Raw genomic sequence first — 20,917 nt, 5'->3', positions numbered from 1 at the left:
TCATCAGCCCGAATACTCAATAAGAGAGAAAGGGACAAGGAGAGACGTATATATATATATATATATCAACATATATGTGTGTATGAGTAGGAGCCTGTCTATATCCTAGTAGTGGAAGATATTACTCTAAAAGGCAATTTACCCAGCACAGACCCGCACTGTCTTCCACAAATCATCACTGCCAGCGTATTTGATACCGGCGAATCATCGGACAATCGCACCATTCACACTGTACAACAGCACCATATTAATCAGTGTGGATCACGACTTTCAAATAATTAAGCTAGCTAGTTGTCTTCAGAAGCCACCGTCTCCACCTTAGTTATATAAACCAGCGCCCACCTCATACATCATAAAACCACCGCAAACCAAACCTGCAAGACACCTGCACGACAATGGCAGCCACTGAAAAGCGCCCTGAGATCATCGCTCTCGCGCGTGAACTCAAAGATGTTCCCATGTGCGAGGAATACGAGCGCATGGTCTCCGGCATGATGTACAGTCCCAACACCCCCAAACTACTTGAGGCGCGGCATCGGTGTCGCGGGCTAGCAGCCGACTACAACAGTCTGGACACGAAAACAGTGCCCTACGATCAGATCGCCGAGAAGAGGCTTGAGCTGCTCCGGCGCCTGGTCGGCAGGGTGGGTGACGGAACGTTTATCGAGCCGCCGTTCATGCCGGACTACGGATGTAACATCAGTATTGGCAGAGATTGTTTCGTCAATTGGAAGTACGTTGTCTCCATGTCCTGCGATTCGTACTGGTTGCATACGCTGGACTGACTGACAGATCAGTCTCACTGTGCTGGACACCAGCCTCATCGTCATTGGTGACCGGGTCCAGATAGGAACGAACGTCAGCATCATCACCGCCGGCCACGACACGAGTATCCTGTCGCGGCGGAAGTTTGTGGAATTCGGCCATCCCGTCTTCATCGAGGATGACTGCTGGATTGGCGCGAATGTCGTCATTCTGCCTGGTGTCAGAATCGGACAGGGTTCGACGATTGGCGCGGGCTCCATCGTCACCAAGGATATTCCGCCCTTCTCTGTGGCAGTGGGGACTCCGTGCCGGGTCAAAAGGACGATTCCTTCGGCGGAGGAGGAAGAGCAGGATGAGGCGAATCCGTTCCGTAATCTGGCGCGCGAGGATCGGTAGTGCTTGATAGCTACGGTCAGGAGCTATCGTTTCAACCCAGATGATAGCATCGGCGCTGCATGATAGAAAGTAATGGTTTTCCCTTGTTGGGCTTCTCACATAACGCGAATACGGACGTCCTCGGCCTTCATACATAGGAATGTACTGGATGGAACGGTTCGACCTACCTTATGACGATCCCGTGGCAGCCTGAGGCGATTTCGTATGAATGCAGAACACACGTTTTTCCGTTAAGGAATATCAACATGATATCAACAGTTCATAAAAGGGATAAACCAATGAGGCATAGGATACTAATCCCTCTAACTATCCCTACGAAGCGGCCCTGGACCCGAACCATCGTCGTGGATGCTCTCCTCCGGATCCTCCTCCTTCCACAGGACTTAGCGCGAGCTGAATGATCGGCCTTCATCTGAGTTGTACTTGGATTATTGCTGCCGAATAGAATCCCGTTGGACGAGATCTACACATATTAGGCCCCGCCACTAAGTGGCCTAGCGTGTGGGTAAAATTGAATCGGGCCATCCCAGGATCTGAAGTAGTTGAGCACAGATATATAAACAAGCCCCGGATCGACCCCACTTTACGGAGTATTGATATGGTGATCCACCAGTAGCGCGCATTACATAGAAGCCTCACAACCGCTGCAACAGCCAACTACTTGAGTTTTGAAGCAGATCTGTGCACTGCAATACATTGAAAACAACAGGTACCTCAGATGAATACGAAAGCGCCTAGATTAGTGCATCTTGGCTAGGGTTTGTCGAGGCAGTAATACGCATTCTAGTGAACAGCTTTACCTTTATGCACACCTGTAAAAGACGCTGTTAGTGATATATAAGATAGAGCTGGAGTCTGGATTTACCTGGTTCTTGTAATGAGGAGTCTAGGAGCTGATGAGTCAAGCAACCAAGGTCCTATAACCATGACTCATAGGTAACTGGCTGTGCACAACTCTGGTACCTCAAAAGTGCTGCCTATTGGGAATAGTGCCCTGGGCAAAGAACTCAGCTCCTGACTCTACCTAGGTATGCCCGCAAGGCACAGAATGGGGCTGTGGATTACGGGAGGGAGCCTGGGGCGGCCCATGGGTCACAAAAGTACTGTACAGTGAACCTACCGGAGGTACTTTAGAAGCTTATTTTCTATCATGTCATGGCTTATCTTATTCCAACCATACCACTATTAGACAGATAGATATAATGATGGTGTGCTGTAACACGACTTGCATTGCTGGAATCTGACTGGCGGGTCTATCTCAACGCAGGTACCCATAGTCGGTGCTACGTGGCTCACCCTGCTGTACGCAGCGCTTGTTTCGGCAGTGCATGATAAAGGTAGCCCCTGCAGGTAAGATATTGGTTATACTGACATCAGATATACCTGGTAATAATAAGGACGATCAAGGACAGCAGGGATATATCATGACAAAAGTGATGAATACACTAAGGTCCACTGTACTGCTGTGGATTTTGTCTTTGGCCCCATTCTAGTACCCTGTCCTGATTGGGGCAGGTCATGGGAGAGACACAGGGCAGTGTCTGCAGGGAACGGAGTACCAACTCTAAACATGACACACCTTTATAAAAGCAAAGTCACGCTCAATTTTAATTCTCCTGATTATTAGTAGACCTTACTGTCAGGTCACAGGTGCTTCAAAAAGAATGTAACGAAAAAGGAGAGAGCCACGTAGCGTCAAATATGGGTACCTGCGTTGAAGATACATAGATCCGCCAGTCAGATCTAGCACTAGTCGATGCGAGTAAGACGCCCGGATGTGGCTGAGGCTTCGTTGAAGAGATATTATTGCGCTTGACTGCTTGACTTGTTGAAGAGAAATAAGAGAATGAAGAAATCTACGATAATAGACTCTATCGAGTATTGACTATTCTCTTCCTGCTTCCCTCGCTAATTCCTGTATTGATCCTTGGCTCTGCCGCTCTCTTACTTGCTCTCAGAATTACCTCAGGAGTCAGGAATCAGGACTATTGAATAGTATCATAGATTTCTCCAATATCTGTACCGTTAATACTTTATTACTTCACCTGCGAGTTCTCTACCTTATCAACCCTATTATTCATAATGTTATATCTATTGTCGTATGGTGTCAGGTACTTACTCAGGTGGGTGGATTGGTAGCTCCGCCTCCCGCGCGGAACCAGGGATCTTTGCCCCGTCGCCCCAGGGCAACTTTTATATAATTCCTGGGATTTTGGTAGGCAGCACTTTCTGTCTCGAGGGTAAAGGTAGTGTAGTAGTAAGGAAAGCACGGGAATTATTGATCAGAAAGCAAACGTCACTATTAGAAAAAACCAGAACTGAAGCCGAATTGACTCTCTTTAGGTAGGGTCTCCCATGACCAGCCCAATCAGGACCGTCAGCCTGATGCTGTCCACGGGAACGGGCACCGAATGTGACCAGCTAGGAACTGCCACCCGCAGGCACCAGGCTGTTTACTGCTTAGGTACTCTACTAAGTACCTAGTCATTCTTTAAGGCTGGTCATCTTGCCCACTGTACCTATCATCTGGCCCCTAGTCCACCCTCAACCACCTATCACAAGAGCTTTGCGTACCTTCACAATCGTCGCGGCAACTATAACAGTTATTCTTTCTATTTAAAATGGCCCTCCTCCCCTATCCTCTCCCCTCACCTCTCTCCCTTACCTGCTCCTCCATCTCCCCTCACTCGACTGTTTCCTCTCACTATGCTCGTTTTGCATCGTCATCTCAACATTAGCGAATCTCTTTAATCATCTTTTACACAGTCGATGATCCCCGCGTAATCTTGCCATCGAAAACCAATCCGCGTGATACGAGCTAGCTACCTGGCTAGCCCACCACTACTCATAATGACCGACTGGGCTGCCAAGGTCAAGACGATCGGCCTCACCCAGGTCTACTGCACGAAGGAAAAGCCGCTGGTCGATATCGTCTTCGTGCATGGACTCAACGGTCATCCGTACAATACCTGGTCTACAAAGGAACCCCCCATTTTTTGGCCGGCAGATTTACTGCCCAGCCTGCTCGAGCCCTGCAAGGTCCGGATCCTCACGTACGGCTATAACGCCAATGTTACTGCCTTTACCGACGGAGCGTCCAAAGACCACATCCATCAGCATGCCGAAACCCTAGCCTCAACCCTAGCTGCTAATCGCAACGTAAGTTACGTATATTCCCTCTACCGTGACCCATCGCTAAACTGCTGATTTCTAGCTTCGCCACTGTCCGGATCGGCCCATCATCTTTGTTTGCCATTCACTGGGCGGTCTCGTCGTCAAACGGGCCCTGATCTACTGCAGGAGCGTTTCGAATGAAAAGATCGAGCACCTTCGGTCGATCTTCGTCTCAACGTACGGTATCCTTTTTCTGGGGACCCCGCACAATGGCTCAGACGTTGCGAAATGGGGCGTGCTACTGCAGAACATCTGCAGCGCCGTGCTGCCAAAGAAGTTCATGGAGTCTTCTCCGCAGCTCATCAAAGCACTGAGGACCAACAATGAGACTCTCCAGAACATCAACAGTCTCTTTGCCGACATCATGGGTCGTTTCCATCTCTATTTTTTCCACGAGACTCGATCCACCGACGTCAAGGGCACCCGTGAACTAATTGTGGATGAAAGCTCGGCCGCTCCTTACTTTGAAGGCGTCGAGCGAATGGGCATCGAGGCGGACCACAGCCATATGTGCAAGTTTGCAGATGAGGATGCTCCCGGCTTCGAGGCTGTAGCTGAAGCTTTGCTTCGGTACTCGCGTGATGCGCCCTTGACCATCTTTGATAGATGGGTTGAGGAAGAAAAGACCCGCTTGGTCATCCGGCAGACCAAAGCAAAAGAAATCTTCAACAATGGTATGTCCATACATCATGTGCAAAGAACCGTAGCCTTTGCTGATTTTTGTTATAGAGAACATCAGCCCGGCATCCAGCATGCAAAACGTTCAAACACCTGGTAGGAATCAACCCCTCCTTCTTTCACCTCGGTCATCTGGTTCTGTTACCCTGCGGGAGTATGAGGTTGAGGAACCTGCAGATGCTTGATTCAGTTCGCCATGAGAGCAGTCTCTTTTCCCCTTCTGAACTCATCCCAGCATTGGAAGACCTTGAGCCAGGAAACGCGTAGGCCCCTGGTTCCTCCATATCATTTCCTGCTCCTGCTTCCAAGCAACAAGCGATGATTAGTCGGAAGAGGGGAGAGAAAGAGATGCAGTGAAAGAAAACAAGAAAAAAATGGAATCCTGATTTACTCGACTGCTTTGCCTGTTGACCTTACGGCATTTGAAATGATTGCGTTTCTTCCTGTATTATAGTCATTGCTGTGCCAAACAAGATAGCCTTCTCAGTCAGACCATTGCTGACTTTCTTTCTCTCTTAGAAAATCCCGCAAATCGACTTACCTTGAAAGGAGGGGGTGGTGAATCCCCCGATCCCGGCCCATCCAATAGTACAACGCAGCTTGCCCTGTCACGATCAACATTGAGAGAGCCGCTGTTTGTGGTGCCAGCAGGGTTCCATCCCAATGCCACTTTTGTTGGCATGACCAGAGAGCTGGATATCTTACACGCTCGGTTATACAGAGCTAAGAAGCGGGCTGAGCGCCTTGCAGCTGTCTTGATATGCGGGGTACCTGGAGCCGGAAAGTCTCACCTGGCAAGACAATACGTGTGGACTCAGCGCGACTGCTACCCCGGCGGCATATTCTGGGTAGATGCGAAATCACGAGAGTCGACTAGCAAGTGCTTCTGGGACATCGCGCAGGCTGCGAGTTTAACGGACGAGCTTGAATTCGAGAGCCCGGACTTCAAAGCACCGCAGAAGTACGTAGAGGTGGTCCGCAACTGGTTCCAAGCTCGCGAGGAGTGGCTTCTCGTCTTTGATGGTCTCAGCTTTAATCAGGAAGATGACCTGAACCATTTCAGGCAGTTTTTGCCTTTCAACAGACAATGCAGCATTATGTACACCTCGGTGGATCGAACATTGCGAAAGAAACAGCGCTTGTACGAGCCTTACTGCCTTCAAGTGCCCCCTCTGTCGGTCGAGGATGCGTGCAAGCTCTTGTTCAAGGATTTGGGAATCAAGCGACCCACCAAAGAGCAGCTCCGCAAGGCAACCGAACTGGTCATGCACTATGAGTGTTTACCCCTTGCCATCCATGCGATCAGTCACCGCCTCAGTGCAACGTCCAAGCCAATTGAAAGGTATCATATCAACTCGCATCTGACCGATGAAAAGCTTGCGGAGCCCTTCCTCAGTATTATGCACGACCTCTACCGGATGGGGCATTTTGAGGCCCTGAACCTGATCAATCTCCTCTCTTTCCTTGGACACCATGTGCCGCTGGGGCTCATCAACTTGGGCAAATCAGTTCTGGAGACCTGGAATGTCGAAATTCTCACAAGCAGTAGGCCAGGGGAGCGGGGAGATATCGACACCACTTTAGGGATCTTAATTCGGTACGGTCTAATTGAGAGGACCTCCGATGCTTATGTTTTGAAGGAGCTTTCCCCGCAATCCGAGAAAGACCTGATGTTCGACCCCAGAGCCGTGGTGCCCGAACTGTCCGAATCGCAAACGGAGAGCAGTAGCCAGGAAGCTAGCTTCTCCATCTACCAAAAGGCGGGTTCGATCGATGTCATCAAGATCCATAGCGTGGTCCAGGGATTCTGCCGCGACGAATTGAAAATCATGGATGAAGAGCAAAGGAAGCAGTCATCGAGGCTAGAGGCTCGACGAGGGTCCGCGGCTGGATCAATCCCTGAATCAGGATCAGGCTCTGGAGTCGTCAAAGCCGAGGCCGGCTTCTACGAATCATGGCTCGTCGTGGCCATCCGTCTTCTCTGCAAGTCGTACGAGAACGCGAAAAAGCGCATGGAACTAGTCGATGATTACGGCCTGGTTAAGGATTACCGGGAATATGAAACTCACGCATCCCGGTTGATCGAGAACTTCCCGAAACGGGCCTCGAAAGAGAAAATCGTTCAAGAGGCGCGTAGCGAATTAAAACAGCTGATGAGGAGCATCTCCAGCGAAATTGAGCGCCTGTCGCCCCATTCTTCACAAGACTCCATTCGCAAACAACGTTCCGTGTTTGATAGGTCAAGCAGCTCTTCGTCGTCCGTGCCGGATTCTGACGAGAGCCCGTCGAGGCAACTGACATGGGATCTCGGCGACGAATCGGCGAAAGTTGAGTCACCGAAGGAGCTACCCGCTGCGGCGCACGGGTTCAACCTGAGCCCCTTTCTCCCTCATATTTTTCGCGAATCGAGTAGCGAACAGGAGGCCGAGGGAGCCAATCGGGAGAAGATGGAAGCGTCTTCGCTCTCCCAGATAAGCCAAGCTACGGAAAAGCCATCGATTGCTTCAAGCCCGCCACGGGACGATCACGGCTGGCAGGTGGTAGAGAAGCCGCAGAAACCTAAGCCTGGGAAGGAGAGGCAGCTTAAACAGCGCCTAAAGTTTCCAACCCACATACATGGCTCCAAACCGGCAGCTCCTGTGCTCAAGGTCTTCCCTGTTGAAGGGAGGAGCGCGTCGAGCAGTAGCATGGAGAAAGGCCGCAGTAGTTCGTCCGTCTCTGCCACGGAAGCACTGACATCAGTGCAGAGTGCCAGCCCTCGGCGATCCGAGGAAGATCTGCCTGCCGGTCAAGCAAACCGAACATGGGCTGCAGTGGTCGCCAAAGCCAAGCACGTCGCAGAGGCACGAGGAGCTCCTTCGTCTTCACCGAAGCAGCGGCCCTCGTCGTCACCTGGGGAGACGAATCGCCCGGGTCTGCCCGTGCCGAAGCCGTTGGAAAGCAAATCTTCGGGTGGAACGCTGGGAACCAGTGTCATAGAGCCACGCTTTCAGGAAGACCGATTGAGCCGATCCACATACAGTGAGCCAGGTCCAGAAATTCTCACACAACAGCTGCACGCACTGGACTTGGGAATTGCACCGGACTCACGTTACCACTACCGTCAATTATCCACGTCAATGACAGCGGCGCCGTTGAGGGACATGTCGGCCAGTACGCCGTCGATTTTGGCATCCCCCCACAGCCGCTCCCGTACGAGAATGACATCGAAATCACGGTTCCAAGACGCTTGAATGCGAGCAACAACATGCCGCCGCCGCCTCCTGTCAGTCAGTCGGCCGCCACTTTCGGCCCAATCGCTCCCTTCCAAACCACACACCATTCAATCACACACCCATCTGCCATCATGCCGGGTGCCTCACCACCGGTTTCGATTATCACTGATGGAATCGGAAACACTGGTTACACATCCGACCCGCCTCCCGCTTTGGAGCCATTGTCACGAGGGCCTTCGGGGCAGTCTTACCAGTCCTGGTCACCAGAACCGGAACCAGAGCCCATGCGCCTTCCACCGCGGCTCATCCCCTTGCCATCCAACTCCGTGGTGTACATGCCCCAACAACAGTCACTTTCTGGGACTGGCGGCTGGATAGGTGATGTGCAGCAACCAGCAAGCCTGGGGAGTGTCGGCTCACCCGAAGACCTAGGGATTCTGCACTTCGGGGCCCACCGAGTCGATGTGCGGAACGCTCGGCAGAGGCTCGAAGTGGGTGGGCGCTATCAGGTTTCTGGTACCGCGTGGCAACTATATCACTCAAATAGATCGGGTCCTCTCATCCGTCCGAGCCAGGATGCGTTGGCCGGTGCAGCCACACAGGGAACATACGTTCGACGACCCCGAAGTGGCAGCTCCCCAATACATCCTGAGTAAAAGATTGATTTTGATTTGTCACATGATAATGAGAATGAGGTGAGAAAGACGAAGCGGGGGGAAAAAAAGAAAGAAAGCATCAGGCAGGTACTGGTGCAAATGCATATGAGCGCCGGTTGGAGTTATGCACTGTCCGCATTCATTTTCATATTAGCATTGTCATTCAGCGTTTGATCGCTTTGATCAAGGTTCATGCATATAAGATGGGAGATAGAGCAGCATAGGCACAGGCACAGGCGTTTACTGTTCACTCGGGCTTCTATACCTGCTTTCCTTTTTGATGTTTGGCATACCCTTGTTATGGAAGAGACTTCGTGCATCTCATGGTAATGGTGATAGTGATAGGGTAAATGGACACCTTGGTTAACAGGTTCTAGTATGCCTGAGTCCAAGCATTGATGTTATTATAACTTAAAGCACCAAGGGTAAAGCCCAACGCTGGTCAATTGACCAGAAAAGAAAACGTTTGACCTGAAACTAAGCCATTTCCTGCCTAAGACGATGCTGCTCTAGAAGCTATGGATATCTTGATGCTAGACAGTGCATGGCTCAGACTATTCCTGGAATAGGTTTGCGTGAGCTTGATGCTTTATTTGTCGTCTCTTGCACCTCAACATTTCCACTTTTGCTTTACACCACCCCTGCTTCTTACCCCTCAACAACAGGTCTGGACCAGGCTGGAAGCAAAACTGCTACATGCTATTCACTGAGCGTCAAGAGCCAGCACTGGTCCTGGTGAGAGACACCGTCCTGTCTTGACCGATAAGCGGCCCTGATAGATTGGCCGGCTGCAATTGCCATTCGGAGGCACACACAGACATTAGCATCAGACGGCGAGGGCTATGCTTCATCAAAAATGCCAGATTTGACTTGAAGAAACGATTGTTTGAAAGCAATAGACAGGCGCTTCCAGGTCTCAGTTGCCGAAATTGTTCCGCAAGGGGCAGTGGATATACACAGCGACAACAGTCCTCCCTTGAGCAGAAAAGATCTACAAATCTATGCAGTTTAAGTAACTTCCATCTGAGGAAGTTAGCTCAGCTCCCATGGCCTCTCCCATTTGACCAGGATGGCATGCCTCATGCTGTACATGGTCCAGCATATCTCAAAATCTGTTCGTATTGGGTCCATGCCATTGACAACGGAAAGATTCACTTGAATGTGATGAGAGGTTTAATTCGATCACTTTGCTTAGCACTCAGAGGTCCAGTGTAGCAGTCGACTTCTGGCCGCTTTCTGTGCCACCATCAGTGTTGAACAATGTGCTTCATTACAGTGTACGTCTGGACTCTCTGGGGCGTTGTACAAGGCAGCGGTGAGAAGCGACGATAATGAGCATTAGCGCTTATACTCCAGTGTCTCTTGCGCTTATCTTCAAAGGAGTATGCATCAGACGGCTGTGGAATGAAGCATCCTTAAGTTGTATGAATGGGTACGCTCTTGATATCCCTTACTTCTATTTCATACCAGCTCCGGACTGTGCCCCTCATTCCACTACCAGGCTGATACTACCAGGCTGATAAAGGACTATATAATGCAATGTCATAGCCAGCTTGTACAGCAGGCTTCCATATCTTCGGATAGTGTGGGAACACGGTTGCAACATGGCCATTCCCAAGACCGACAAATCCGGTCCAGCAAGCGTCCTGGCGGCTGACGATGCCTTGCCACAAGCACGAAGACAGCAAAGGGAGCTCCCACAGCAATTCTCTGCGAGTTCAGCTCTATCGTTTGCTTATATTGTCACAAACTCCTGGGTTGGTTATTCTGGGACCTTCCCCGCTGCGTTACTCGCCGGTGGAGGCCCCGCCGTTTTCTATGGTGTTATAGTGGCTGGGATCGTGTGCACTATTATCAGTACGCCTGCGTTCCTCAATTGCCTGTAGTACGCTGACTAGGATATGACTATCTCAGCCCTGGGTCTTGCCGAGTTGGCATCTGCGTTTCCGTCGAGCGGAGGACAATATCATTACACCTTTATGGTCTCGTCACCAAAGACTCGGATACCCTGTGCTTTTGTATGTGGCTGGCTCAGCTGTCTTGCGTGGTGTCTGACCACAGTGTCTGGCGTCATTTTCACTGGTATGGCCCGAGTTTCTATGAGACTTTTGGGCAGGCTCAACTTACGATGGGGGAAAAAAAAAAAAGCTCAAGCGATTCTTGCGCTCGTCTCGTTCCTGAATGAGGACTACCAGCCCAGGCAGTGGCAGACATACCTCGTCTTTCTTGCTCTTATTACACTGGTGACGGCAATGGTTTGCCTCCTCGCTCACTGGCTGCCGCGGCTGCAGGAGATCATGTTCTGGAGCAGCATATCTGCCTTTGTAGCGTGTCTCGCCGCGGTTCTCGGAATGAGCAAGAGCAAGCAGCCTGCCCGCGTTGTGTTCACCCAGTACGAAAACGAGACTGGATGGCCCGACGGCTTGTCGTTTCTCATAGGACTCGGGACCTGTATGTACATGTTCTGTGCCACTGACGCAGCGACACATATCGCCGAGGCATGTCTCTTGACTCCCAATGAACGCGTTTCAGAAAGACTGACTAATTCGCAGGAGGTCCCGGATCCAGGCAGGAATATTCCCAAGGTAATGTGGCTAACGCCCATGATTGGGATCGCCACGACAGTGCCCTTCGTCGTGGCCACCTTATTCGCGACGGTCGACCTAGGCGAGATCGTCCAGTCCGAACTGCCCATCCTGACGCTGTACCATCAAGCGACGGGGAGCAAAGACGTAGCCGCCATTTTCACCGTCTGGCTTATTTTCAACTACTTCGGAGGCGTACTCGCCGGGCTCGCGACATCCGGCCGCATGGCGTGGGCGTTTGCCCGGGACAACGGGCTGCCCTTTTCCAGAACGTTAGCCACAGTGCATCCGCGCTTCCAAACGCCCGTCGCCTCGACCGTTGCCTGTGCCGCGCTGATGGCACTGTATGGTCTTATCTACATTGCATCCAGCACAGCATACAGCAGCATCGTCTCGATGGCCATCCTATCCTTGAACGTAACGTACGTAATCCCGCAGGGCATCCTGCTCTTCCGTGGACGGGATAAGGTCCTTGTCGACCGCTACTTCGACTTAGGGCGCTATGGGGTTTTCGTCAATGCGTTCTCATGTGTATGGGTTGGGCTGTATATGGTCATCTTCTGTTTTCCGACGATCATGCCGCCCAAGCCGTCTAATATGAACTATTTGGCTCCGGTTGTTGTGGTAATCGTCGTCTTGATCCTTGTCGTGTGGTACGGTGGAAAGAAGAAGACGTTTTTTGGACTGCGTGCGTATGCAGTACCAGTGTTGTGACAGTTCACTGATATGGTTCCAGAGCGTTGTGATTGCAGAGACCTTAGGTTTAGAGAGCATTCGTAAAACCTGAGCAATCCATAGTCTGTACCATTACAGCAAAGTAAAATGCCCACCTCGTAGATAATCTACTCTATCTACCTCCCCCGAAACGCAGGCTTCCTCTTCTCCGCAAAAGCCCTCAGCGCCTCATACCGATCCTCCGTCTCAATCACCCCATTATACGCCTCATTCTCCGCCGCCTCGCCCCGGTGATACCCCGCAACCGCCTGAATCGCCTGCTTGATAGCAATCGGGCCCCCTCACAAATATCCAGCGCCAGCTTGATACTCTCCCTCAGCACCTTCTCCCTCGCAACCCCCTCCTTCCCCTCCTCCTCAGGCAAGATCTCCACTAACCGATCACAAAGACCCAGGAAGTACGCCTCGGGCCCGGACACCCGTCTCCCTGTCAATATTATGTCCCGCGCGCGGTTCACCCCAATCAGCGCAGGGAGGCGATACGTGCCCCCGCGCCGGGGATAATCGCCAGCCGGGTCTCTGGTAGTCCGACGATAGCAGACGACCCGAAGACGCGCAGGTGCGTGCACAGCGCGAGCTCGAGGCCGCCGCCCAGCGCTGTGGAGGAGATGGCGGAGATGGTGGGGATCTGCAGGGCTGCGAGGTCGTGGAATGTGCCGCGGAGTTTGGTGAGGAATTCATTCGTCCTTCCCCAAGGTCAATTGGATCCTAGTAATGGCAGGTGGTGGTGATGCCGGGTGGGGTGGGGGTGGGAAGGGAACTCACTCCTCCTTTGTCATCTTCGCGCGCTCTTTGAGGTCCGCGCCGGCGCAGAAGGCGGCGTCAGCGTTGCTGGCGATGACCAGGGCGCGGGTTGGGCCTGTGCCGCCCTCGGCGGCGATGGAGTGGATTTGCTTGGAGAGGGAGTCGAGGAGGTTTCGCGAGAGGGCGTTACGGGCTTTGGGCCGGTTGAGGAGCAGGACGCGGACGCTGCCGGAGCCTGGCGCGGGGACTTGTTGGGTTTGGATGACGGCGTCGTCGGTGCTGGTGCTGTAGCGGGAGATGGTGACGCGGAGCGAGACGATTCGAGGGGGCTCGAGAGAGCCGGTGCGAGGCGTGGGAGTCGGGGAGGCATTTTCAATATCGATTGGGCTTTATAATATAGACTTTGAAGTAGGTAAGATTGAGCACAGTCGGAAAGGAAAAAGAATCCAAAAGATGGAGGTTGAAGCTCTTCGGTCGTTCTCCAACTCGCGGGGAAAGCTAAAGCTTTACTCCCGCTGTGGGGAACCGAAGTATGCCGCGGATAAGCGGATGATCATTTGGATAGTGGATGACAAGCGAGAGAGCGAAAGATATCTATCAGCGAAAGGGTATCTATCGGATTGACTACAACTAAACGAATATATATACAGAATCTAATGTACAGACTGCTAAGGTTCCCAGTGTAAATACTCCCAGACCTCATCATCGCTTGGCCATGAACCCCACAGCGGAGTCGCCGCGACAATCTCATATGCCTCTTGCAGCTTCGAATCGGATACGCTCGCATCTGGATCTGAGACAATGTTGGAAAAAGGTGCTCCCTCGGCCATTGACTCCGACGGCAAATTGTCAGATTCTCCCCGAGGTCGCTTCCCTCTGTATCCTTCAAGGAACACGCGGAGTGCAACCAGAGTACGCCGCATCATGCGATCTCCGTTCATATGCTCATCAGCCGTCTCTTTGAGGGTGGCAGCATTCTGGCTCATCCATCGAAGCAAGTCCAACAGGCCGGCATGATCCCCAGCCAGCCCTAGCGCTCTCACGAATGCATGTAGAGCGGCTGGAGAAGGCACGTGAAGCATAGTAGGAATAGCCACCGGCGGACTCGTAGCACTCTCAAACGTGCCTGCCGAACGCTCACCGAAAGGGGCGTTTTTCGGATCCGAAAGGACAAGCTGGTCAAAGTGTTCCTTGAGAATGGCAAGTCCACTCTGAACCATGTCCTCAAAATGGGGGCGTAGTACCTTGGAGTGTTTGATGCTTCCTCGCCGTGCTGCTTCATGAACAATCGCCAGGCCCTCTTCTGCGGCATTTGGATGTTTCAACCTTGCCATCACAGCCTTTGAGAAGCTGGCGCAGAGGACCTGATGCCCCTGCAGGCCAGGGTCGATGGCACGTTCTTTCATCCAACCGATGACCTCGACCATCTCATACCAAGCAAGCACCCGTTGTGCACTGCGGCTCATTCTGCGATATGGCGTTCTGATGCGATCCTTGCTCAGCGCTGTCAAGAGATGAATCCACGGAGGGGTGAAACGGGACTTTCGAAGTTTCAACAACTGAATCGCATGCGACAAGGTTTTCGGATGCTGCAAGGTGCCGCTTCCTCCTGATGTATGAATATTGGAAAACAGCGTCGAGGTTTTCGGCTTGTTTGGATGAATACTGCTCATAATAATGGGGAATAGATCGGCAGTGCGTATATCATGCCGTTCCAGGTGCAAGGAGTCAAGACTCGAAAAGTTGCAAAGAAAGCCTATGAAAGATGAAAAGAGGTAGTCGGGCAGTTCATCCAAAACCTTTGAATCCAACGCATCATAATCTGATGTACTTTCCCCCACAGTGCACAAAGCTTGGATTTGTTCGTTCGACAAGTCACTGCAACTGAGATAATCCAATCCGCAATCGAATGTCGGCGCAGATCGCAGAAGCAAAGCCAAAAATCTCCCGGATGGACGGATCCCTTGGGAAAGCATCTGTTTGAGAAGCTCTTCCAGGGTAGGAGGCTCCGTGTGTACATAAATCAAATCGCGGGCGGAAGCGGGTTCCGGGAAGACTTCCAGGCCATCGCCTGGTAGAGAATGACTGATATGGTCGAAGTCATTCTCGAGTGCTTTTCTCCGGAAAATCAATTTCTCAGCCATGGCGACATATATACTCGCTCGCGGCGGTAGCCCTTGATCTTGATATGACAGAAAGCAAGCCCAAGCCTCCCGCACCGTGCGCGTGGCGCGGATCCGGGCCACCCAGACTGCGTGATGATCCGGCTTGCTTCCAGCAGGCCCACGTAGCAGTTGAGGTCGACGCATCAAAGCCCGGGTCTGAACCGTAGGGCTTTTGTCCGTGTCCCAGCCGGCCAGGATCCCTGAAACCTCTTCCCAGCGAGTGTGAGAGTAGCCTGCCTCTCTCATTTGAGCAATCACGCGCATGGCGCGACTCTTCATTCCTTCGTTCCCTCGTTGAGAGTCGATTCCAAGCTTTTCTTCCTTCCACGGTGGCCACGATGGCGCCTTCAGTTCTGCCGATTGCCGTTCGGCGGAGGTCTTCTTGTGGGCCAATTGCACAGCAATGATACCTTGGTATCCCTGCCGTGTAACCGGAAGGACCGGATTGTGTCCTGCCATAGCCTTGAGAAGTTCGAATTGAGCTTGTTGCTGTACCGAAACAAACTTGAAAGGGCCTGCTTTGCAAGGTAACGAGAGCAGCCAGAGACATGCGTTGAATTTGTCAGCCATGAACTGATTCCTACGGTGTCTGGCGATCTCCGAAATTTCTTGGTCGTCTCTTAGCAGAGTCAGGTAGGATGCGAAGGCACGCGCAATGGTGAGCTGGGCCTGTGGCCATACTTCACGAGCATGACGAAGCAGACGGGTAACGAAAGCGAAACATGTAGTAGGGTCGATGGGGAATTCTGTCTGTTGTGAACCGAGACTGTCCTCGAGCTCCTGAGCAGTGCATCGTACGCGCTTGAAGGCGTCGAAAGGCGGAATTTTCCGGCCAGTGATGATGTGCAGGGAATAAATTAGAAGCAAGCGAAAAGTCTTCGCGTCGAGGCTTTGTCTGCGCAGCAGAAGTAGAGGGATGAACGGAGGTATGCGCCGACATTGGGAACTGGGTCTGGCTCCCTCAGCAGACTCAGCCATCAAAATTCGAAGAGCAGCCTCGTGAGAGGTGTTGCTCCTGAGAATCCATGACCAGAGCAACACCTCGCTAGGGCTGCAATGACGGGCCGTCAAATACTCGATAATTTTTGGCGGAAACGCCTGTCGCAATACGGCATCCAGCTCTGGCGTCGCTTCGGTATCACAATGTGCTCTATGTACCCGACCCAAGACCGGATCCACAAACTGTATCCAATCCGCAAGAATAGTCTGCAACGATAATCTCGGTTGTTTGAGAGGCGCTTCTCTCTGCCGTTTTCCATAATCATTCGCGAAGAGATACAAAGGCTGCGTCTGACCGAGTCCATCTCCGGTACTGCGTGCACAATCATGGAGAACATCGAGTAGATACTGCGTAGGGGTCAAGATAGTAGATCGTGTTCCCTTCACTTTCGCGGCCTTTCGAGAAGACTTCGCTTTCTTTTCGGACTGTTCGGTCAAAGTTGCATCGTGCTCGCTTGAATATACATTGACAATTGACGGTGAATTGTCCGATTCGCCGGAGCTGTTGTTACGTCCGTACAGATGGTTCGAGCCGGAGGGTGAAAAGGATCGGCTCAATTGAGACTGATTTCGGACCCTACACCAGAAGCCATGCCAACGATCTTCCTCGCCACTGGCATCGATCAGCCGCTCATTCTCTGTAGGAGCGGCAGTGCTAATATAACTGTATTCCCGGAAGACCCCCGCAGAACACAGGAAGCCATTGCGATGCCACTTCGTTTGATGTGTAGGACGCGAAAATTTTTTGGAGGAGCGGTCCTAACCGATCAAAGGACGAACAATCAGCAAAGGTTCCAATGGAGCCATTGGTTTGCCTAAAAAAGGGTCCAAGCTCTCATACCTTTGGCCATGGACAATTGTTAATCAAATGCGCCGCTCTCAGAGAGGCCCCCGAGCGGCTCGGAACATGATTGAAGACCGATGACATCCATGAAGAGAATCATGAGGAGGCTGCTGAGGAGCCAGAAAAGGAACCAAAGAAGCCTCCGGACACAGCTAGGAGCATCAATTAAAATGTGTTTGTAGGTTGAGAAATAGTAGGCTACTACACCCAGAAACTCTGGAACTCGGAAGGAAAATGCTGGATCACGTGAGCGGCTGTCACGTTTTTGGCGCGCATCGACCGGATCTCCCTCTTTACCTAACTTAGTGAATCTCCCTCCCGCCTTTGCAGTCCGAGACCAAAGGTGTCGTCGTTGTTTTCGTTTTCTAAATCCCATTATCTCTTCCTTTCACTTGTAGTCATCCACAATTTGAGGATACTCGTTGTCTCGTCTCTGTGCCTTTCGCCCCACCGCGGGATAGAGTCGCGATTTTCCTCTGTACGAGTTGCGACCCTTATCCTTCGCTCGGCCCTGTAACGATTGGCGCATGCGCATCGGAGATCGAGCAAGCCTCAAAACACCGATATTCTTTCAGGAACTCGGGGTCTCAGTTCCGATTTTCGTCTCAACATTCACTCCTAACCCTCTGATCTTCGCGTCGCGATCAGCGCTCAGGGATTTTATTCGCCCGAAAATCTCCTAGATCGACTCCTGGGACGAAGTCAATTTTCGTCCTCGCGTTCAAGGAGCTAAAAAACAACTGCAACAACGGCGCACTTCCGGACTTGAAGCCATGAGCGCAGACGAAGGCGGAGAGACGCTTTCAATTCCCGCCACCAACGGCGAACCTCAATCCGCGACTCCAGATCCGCCTGTACTGTCGACGCCTGGAAAGCGAAAGCGTGGATCAAGCCATGATGTTCATGCTGTCCAGGATGCCGGTGCTTCTGAGTCGCAGGTTCAGGAAAGGATCAAACTACACGAAACCCTGAGTAATCTCGTGGATATCCTCAGCAAGTGCGTATCACCCATGTGCTGTTGATCCCGCGGACTCGAGTTTAACTGATGTGTCCCAGGAATGATACCGAACTTCAGCTACTCTCATGCCCTCTTCCGTCGTCACCTGCGAAGCCGCGTTCGAAACGCGCAAAAGTATCAGGAGAGAAAGACGAAAGTACTAGCATACAAGCGAGGGTCGCGTCGGATCGTTACAATAGTCTCTCTGAGTTTCTGAGTGATATCGACAGGGCCTCCACAGCCGTCATCGAGAGGAGCAAAGCTCAAAGCAGTGAGGGCGAAGCCACCGACGGGAACCGTCTGACAGAAACGGTCAATCGGATTGCGGCATTCAAAAAGCTTTTGAATAGTCTTGTGCGTCAGGCTTCTGTGGGCCAGGCCAGCGTCAAGAAGGAGAGCACGGAAGACGACTCAGAGGCTCCAGAAAAATCAACGCCCTCTACCACTGAAGCTCGAAGCGACAATGTGGTTCTCACCATTCTTGGTAATCCGTCCAATCCGAAACAGCTATATTCCAGCTTGCAAAAATCCGTCAAGGTTTCTCTGCCTTCTGGTGAATCAGCCGCAGAGAAGTACGTGGAAGTACAAACACCTCTTCGTGAGATCGGCTTGCCCAACGGTATCACGACCACCAAAGTTGCGGCTTACAACACAGAGAACAAGCCCAAAGAGTCCAAGCGAACCTTTGGCGATGTGTTCACACCTCGTCCAACACTACCGCAGTTAGAGCCGCCTCGCAGAGCCAGGTCGTCTTCTCGTACTGCTCCTGGAGGCTGGATTGACCCATTTGAAGCAGTCACAAACTACAAGGCCTTTCCTGGTGAGCGAAATAACTACTGCCTGGCGCCTCTTCCTTCCGGCCAATGGCTCCAGTACGGCGGAATCACCTCATCCCCCTCTTTCTGGGATCGACGGCAAAAGCAACAATCCGCTCAGCCGCATGGAGACGAGAGATATAATGAGGATCCTGCTCTGTGGACAGATGACGACGCGTCTCTGTTGCAGGGCGTGTATTCTTCGTTCGCACCTTCGTTTGACAGCTCAGGGGCTATTGTTCAAGCTGACTCAAAGGACATGGTATGGTGGGGGAAACGAGGGACGAAACGCTTGTACACCCTCCTTACCAAAACCTCCTCAGAGGAGCCTCAAGAAGCATCGGAAGTATCCGCGACAGAGCAACCTGGCAACATTGGTGAATTGGACGAAAGCACTTTGGAAGAGATGGTCAAGTCATTCAACCCTGAAGATTTTGCTGATCATGTCTCACTTACGAATACTTCGGAGAAAGAAAAGGAAGAAGCAGAATCGAAGGGCATGGATGACCTGTTGCTCGATGTCTCTGAACTGCTGGAGACTTTGAGCTCATATCAGAAGATCCGCAACCTGGAACTACCAGCTCCAGGCGGTGAACCCAAAAAGACAGCAACAGACAAAGGCACTCCATCTCACGCGTCTGCAGCAGAACAGGGTATCTATGAGACGCTCAAATCCAGTCTTGCCGCTCTCGTCTCAAACCTACCGCCATACGCCGTGGCCAAGTTGGATGGTGACCAGCTAGCCGAATTAAATATCAGTACCAAGATTTTGGTCGATAATCCAGACTATCACGGCATTATGGAGAAGGATGACTACACGCTGCAGCAGGAGCGGGCCGCGGCGATGGCACCAATGGCTGCTGGGCCAAACCGAACATCTACACCTAGCCGCTCGGGAAGCTATCAGGCAGGTTACAACCAGCGGGCCTATACTGCTAACGCTCGGGTACAACAACCGCAAGCTGGTTTTCAGGCGCCCCAGCCGTATTACGGCGGAAGACAACCTTCGACCTCAGGGCCTTATACCCCAGGCCCTCTACAGCACTATGCTAATGTTCGCCCTCCGGCAACGCCTACTCAGCGACCCGCTTTTGTGCCGGGATATCAACAACCTACTCCGCAATATAACCAGGCCAATCTTCAGCAGTTCCAGCGTCCGGGCCAAAACGGCTACAGCCCCTATGCGGCACCGCAAGCTTTGCCGCCTGCTCAAGTTTCTCCGCAGGCGTACGCGCCCAGGCCCGCACAGCCTGGAGCATACGCCCGCAGTATGCTGCAGGGCGTAGTGGCTCACCGCAGAAGCAGCCAGCAAATGTCTCCCCTCGGGCACGAGCACCATATATGGCACCAAGCTCTGCAACCCCCCAGCAGCGGTATGTCCCGCAGCAGCAACCGTCCAATTACAACTACCCTTCCAACCAAGCTCCCCCTGCGCCAAACACCTACTCCAACTCTGCCGCTGCAATGGCTTATGCTCGGAGTGCTGCTGAACAGGCTGCATTGATGGACCGGAATAAAGCGCAATTAGCACAACAAACCCGGCAGAGCTCAACCCCTCAGCCTACTACGGATGCCAGCTCCCAAGACCGAAGTATAACGCCAGCTATCAAGCAAAATGGCACTCCTGTACCTTCGTGACGGCTTTCTCTTTTCTCATTTGCTAATATTAGTACTTTTGAGGCGTGGTTACGGTGACACGGTGATGATTCGATTCGGATTGGGCATGCCTTACTGTATTTCTCTCTTTTTCTTTCTTTACTTTTTGTTAGATTGGCGGCTGGGAAGTCAGACTCGAGATCGTTTTTCATGTTGATCTTCAACCATGACATTATTATCATCACCAATTTTCACTATTGAGTGAAATGTGTAACTGCTAAATGATTGCTGTTCTTCCCTGAGTGACTTCCTTCAATCTTCACTTCGTGATCTTCTTCTTTTGTTAACTTTTATAATGCTTTACCAACAACTACTGCCGCCGTCTGCCTGTACTCTGGGATGGAGTTTCTTAGCGATCGGCGCGGAATGCTTTCAAAGAATGGTTTTGGGTGGTTTTGTCCGGTCGGTAGGGAGTCGGACGTGGACATGTTCTGTAGTTTTAAAGATTGCGGCTCTATCAATATGAATCCAATTCAAGCTCTTCTACTTTACTT

At 51.9% G+C, this 20,917-nt stretch overlaps 6 protein-coding genes across 6 annotated transcripts; 3 read left to right on the top strand and 3 right to left on the bottom strand.

Moving 5' to 3' along the window:
• Positions 1–522: 522 nt before the first annotated feature.
• P174DRAFT_262482 (uncharacterized protein) lies at positions 523–1,623 on the bottom strand. Its single transcript, XM_024821494.1, has one exon. The coding sequence runs from the start codon at positions 1,294–1,296 to the stop codon at positions 724–726; it is 573 nt and encodes a 190-aa protein (XP_024680766.1). The 5' UTR covers positions 1,297–1,623; the 3' UTR covers positions 523–723.
• Positions 1,624–3,660: 2,037 nt separating this feature from the next.
• P174DRAFT_444208 (LipA and NB-ARC domain protein) lies at positions 3,661–9,230 on the top strand. The gene is made up of 25 exons (XM_024828030.1): positions 3,661–4,320; positions 4,376–5,009; positions 5,533–5,601; positions 5,641–5,665; positions 5,702–5,765; positions 5,799–5,861; positions 5,883–5,893; positions 5,924–5,987; positions 6,015–6,036; positions 6,058–6,122; positions 6,144–6,176; positions 6,198–6,289; positions 6,320–6,488; positions 6,531–6,539; positions 6,573–6,715; positions 6,737–6,977; positions 7,002–7,034; positions 7,059–7,270; positions 7,295–7,468; positions 7,490–7,719; positions 7,756–7,761; positions 7,789–7,965; positions 7,993–8,115; positions 8,140–8,173; positions 8,239–9,230. Exons 1-25 carry the CDS (start codon positions 4,012–4,014, stop codon positions 8,882–8,884), a joined length of 3,648 nt encoding a protein of 1,215 aa, XP_024680765.1. The 5' UTR covers positions 3,661–4,011; the 3' UTR covers positions 8,885–9,230.
• Positions 9,231–10,488: 1,258 nt separating this feature from the next.
• P174DRAFT_462639 (putative GABA permease) lies at positions 10,489–12,183 on the top strand (the record flags this gene model as incomplete). Its single annotated transcript, XM_024830144.1, has 4 exons — positions 10,489–10,741; positions 10,799–10,966; positions 11,033–11,382; positions 11,437–12,183. The coding sequence occupies 4 exons, from the start codon at positions 10,489–10,491 to the stop codon at positions 12,181–12,183; spliced, it is 1,518 nt and encodes a 505-aa protein (XP_024680764.1).
• P174DRAFT_444207 (putative mitochondrial methylglutaconyl-CoA hydratase (Auh)) lies at positions 12,180–13,276 on the bottom strand (the record flags this gene model as incomplete). Its single annotated transcript, XM_024828029.1, has 4 exons — positions 12,180–12,461; positions 12,527–12,630; positions 12,687–12,889; positions 12,969–13,276. Coding segments are annotated over 4 exons (756 nt in total), but the record flags the coding sequence as incomplete, so codon positions are not given.
• A 271-nt stretch (positions 13,277–13,547) lies between these two features.
• P174DRAFT_393940 (uncharacterized protein) lies at positions 13,548–17,136 on the bottom strand. Its single transcript, XM_024823613.1, has 2 exons — positions 16,953–17,136; positions 13,548–16,870 (listed from the first exon to the last, which is right to left on the bottom strand). Exons 1-2 carry the CDS (start codon positions 17,037–17,039, stop codon positions 13,616–13,618), a joined length of 3,342 nt encoding a protein of 1,113 aa, XP_024680762.1. The 5' UTR covers positions 17,040–17,136; the 3' UTR covers positions 13,548–13,615.
• Positions 17,137–17,273: 137 nt separating this feature from the next.
• P174DRAFT_514517 (uncharacterized protein) lies at positions 17,274–20,405 on the top strand (the record flags this gene model as incomplete). The annotated part of the gene is made up of 4 exons (XM_024832086.1): positions 17,274–17,952; positions 18,012–18,169; positions 18,194–19,994; positions 20,024–20,405. The coding sequence occupies exons 1-4, from the start codon at positions 17,729–17,731 to the stop codon at positions 20,403–20,405; spliced, it is 2,565 nt and encodes an 854-aa protein (XP_024680761.1). The 5' UTR covers positions 17,274–17,728.
• Positions 20,406–20,917: the final 512 nt, after the last annotated feature.

This window comes from Aspergillus novofumigatus, assembly GCF_002847465.1.
Source record: "Aspergillus novofumigatus IBT 16806 chromosome Unknown P174scaffold_6, whole genome shotgun sequence".
Taxonomy (NCBI): Eukaryota; Fungi; Ascomycota; class Eurotiomycetes; order Eurotiales; family Aspergillaceae; genus Aspergillus; species Aspergillus novofumigatus.
This window is presented reverse-complemented; position numbering and strand designations above follow the sequence as displayed.